The sequence below is a fragment of the Penaeus monodon genome, chromosome 22, assembly GCF_015228065.2.
Source record: "Penaeus monodon isolate SGIC_2016 chromosome 22, NSTDA_Pmon_1, whole genome shotgun sequence".
NCBI classification, from domain to species: Eukaryota; Metazoa; Arthropoda; class Malacostraca; order Decapoda; family Penaeidae; genus Penaeus; species Penaeus monodon.
This window is the reverse complement of record NC_051407.1, coordinates 20,247,169-20,249,182: the sequence shown is the minus strand read 5'-3', so window position 1 is coordinate 20,249,182 and position 2,014 is coordinate 20,247,169. Positions and strand designations below refer to the sequence as shown.

General features: G+C 44.3%; 1 protein-coding gene across 1 annotated transcript in view; it reads left to right on the top strand.

The window, feature by feature from the left end:
- Nucleotides 1-1,095: 1,095 nt before the first annotated feature.
- The window catches only part of LOC119587587 (BTB/POZ domain-containing protein 9-like), a 6,521-nt gene continuing 5,602 nt past the window's right edge, over nucleotides 1,096-2,014 (top strand). The window contains exons 1-2 of the mRNA XM_037936300.1: nucleotides 1,096-1,260; nucleotides 1,587-1,826. Of these exons, the coding sequence (XP_037792228.1) occupies nucleotides 1,096-1,260; nucleotides 1,587-1,826 (405 nt within the window). The remainder of the gene's footprint in view (nucleotides 1,261-1,586; nucleotides 1,827-2,014) is intronic.

The following is a 2,014-nucleotide window of genomic DNA, read 5'->3' as shown; positions in this document are numbered from 1 at the left end:
TGATTAATTAATTAAACGGTAGACTAAACGGTTTTTCACTTATCACATCGGACATACCAATACTCGTCTTCCTAATTAACATCAACTCTTAACACTTCAAAAAGACACCTAATGACCCCTAATTAGAGGCACGACCGCGAGCACCTAGGACACGCGGGTCCTCCTCTCCCCTTCCTCTCCCCCTCCTCCCCCCAATCCCCAACGAGGAAACACGGGAAGGACGGTACAAAGACGAGCTAACAACTTCATTGCGCCGTGACAAATTGTTAGAAGTTATTGTTGTTGGTGAGCGGCGTCGTGTCCATATGTGGAAAAGGGAATCTGGTTGTTGACTTTGTGCTGTGTGTAGTTTTTGTGTGGTAAGTCGCTATGGTATTTGCGTTTTGGGAGGTGTAGTGAGGTAGTGAAATCTAAGCGGTGTCTATGTGCTTGCGAATGATTGTGTTCTGGTGAGATAGTATAAGTGTTCGTGTACTGATACACCTTTTCATATACAGAAAGGTATGATTTCAGTTGATAAACAGATGTTATCATATACTAACATGTTGCACAAGTCAAGGGTTGGTCCACGTATTTCTACTTTTAGTGGTAATCAATCAGATCTTTAAGAATATACCCGTGCAGAAACACACGATCCCACTGCTTTCAGCGATAACATTATATTTCGCAAAAAATTAAATCAGAAGAAAAGTTGCATTTAAGCTAGAACAAATATGTTAGAAACAAAGCTAATGATTCTCATAGATATTCAAAACTTACGCTGGGCGCCGCAGAGTTTAGTAATCAGTGTTTTCGTGGGCCTTGCAGCTCAGAATTGGCGATTATTTGTTTTTAAAGAATCATTCCGATAACAACATATGGTCACCCACATGAAGCCTAACGACGGTATCTGTTTCCCTTCAGCACATAGACCGTTAGATATACACGCCATTGCCTTTGATAAAGTATCCTCATGTTATCACGAGTTATTGAGCTCAATCGCTTCTGCTTGCGCAATCAACAGTTTTTAACCAGGCATACATGTCTCTACAGGTAAACAACCCTCAATAAAAAAAATCCGACCACCTCACCTCCCAAACCAACAGACATAGTGCAATGGCTCCTGAAAGCAAGACTCCTGGAAGCAGAACTCCTGAAGGCACCGGAGAGTCATGGCATAGCCAGCTGACGAGTCCTGAGGAACGACTCGCAGCGCTCCTTCAGTCCAGCAGACTCACTGACCTGACCATCACCTTCCCTGGACACAAGAGGGTCATGAAGGTACAGATTCTTTTCACTAAGTGTATAATAGGTAATAGGTTTTACTTATTTTTGCTGATTTTGCATTACGTAGACGGTTAATGGTTATGCAAATCCATTTGGGGTTGGGACAAAGTATCATGACTGATGTTTATATAAGCCTGAATTGTACAGTTCGATTAATAAGTGGACGGTGTAAATTGTCATAGGTACAGATAGTTAACATATATTGCCGAAGTTTTTATATTAGAAGCACAATACAGATGTTAATGTCAATATTACACCAACATTAACGTCGATACTAGTACCAACAATAACACCAATAGTAATGACCCTCCCGCCCCCAGGCCCACCGGCTCGTCCTGGCCATGAGCTCCCCCGTGTTCGAGGCCATGCTCTTCGGTCCCCTGGCAGAACTTGAGGGCCGCGTGCTCCACCTCCAGGACGAATCTCCCGAAGCCTTCAAGTGCCTGATGCAGTACATGTACCTCGGGCGCCTCGCTCTGCCTCGCGTGGAGGTGGCGGTGGAAGTCCTGCGTCTTGCTCGGAGGTACCAGATGGTCGGCTTATTTTCCTTCATCTCGCAGGTAATGGCACGGGAGGCAGTGTGATGTAATGTTGTGGTTCTGATCGCTGTGGTGGTTTTTGAAAGGGGTTTGCAAAGGCTTGAGTGGGATCTTGGTATTCGTGGATGGATATAAGGAGATATATGTGATAGGTATAGAAGACCATGTGATGTGGATGCAGGGACAGATAGATAGAGTAAATTGCGGAC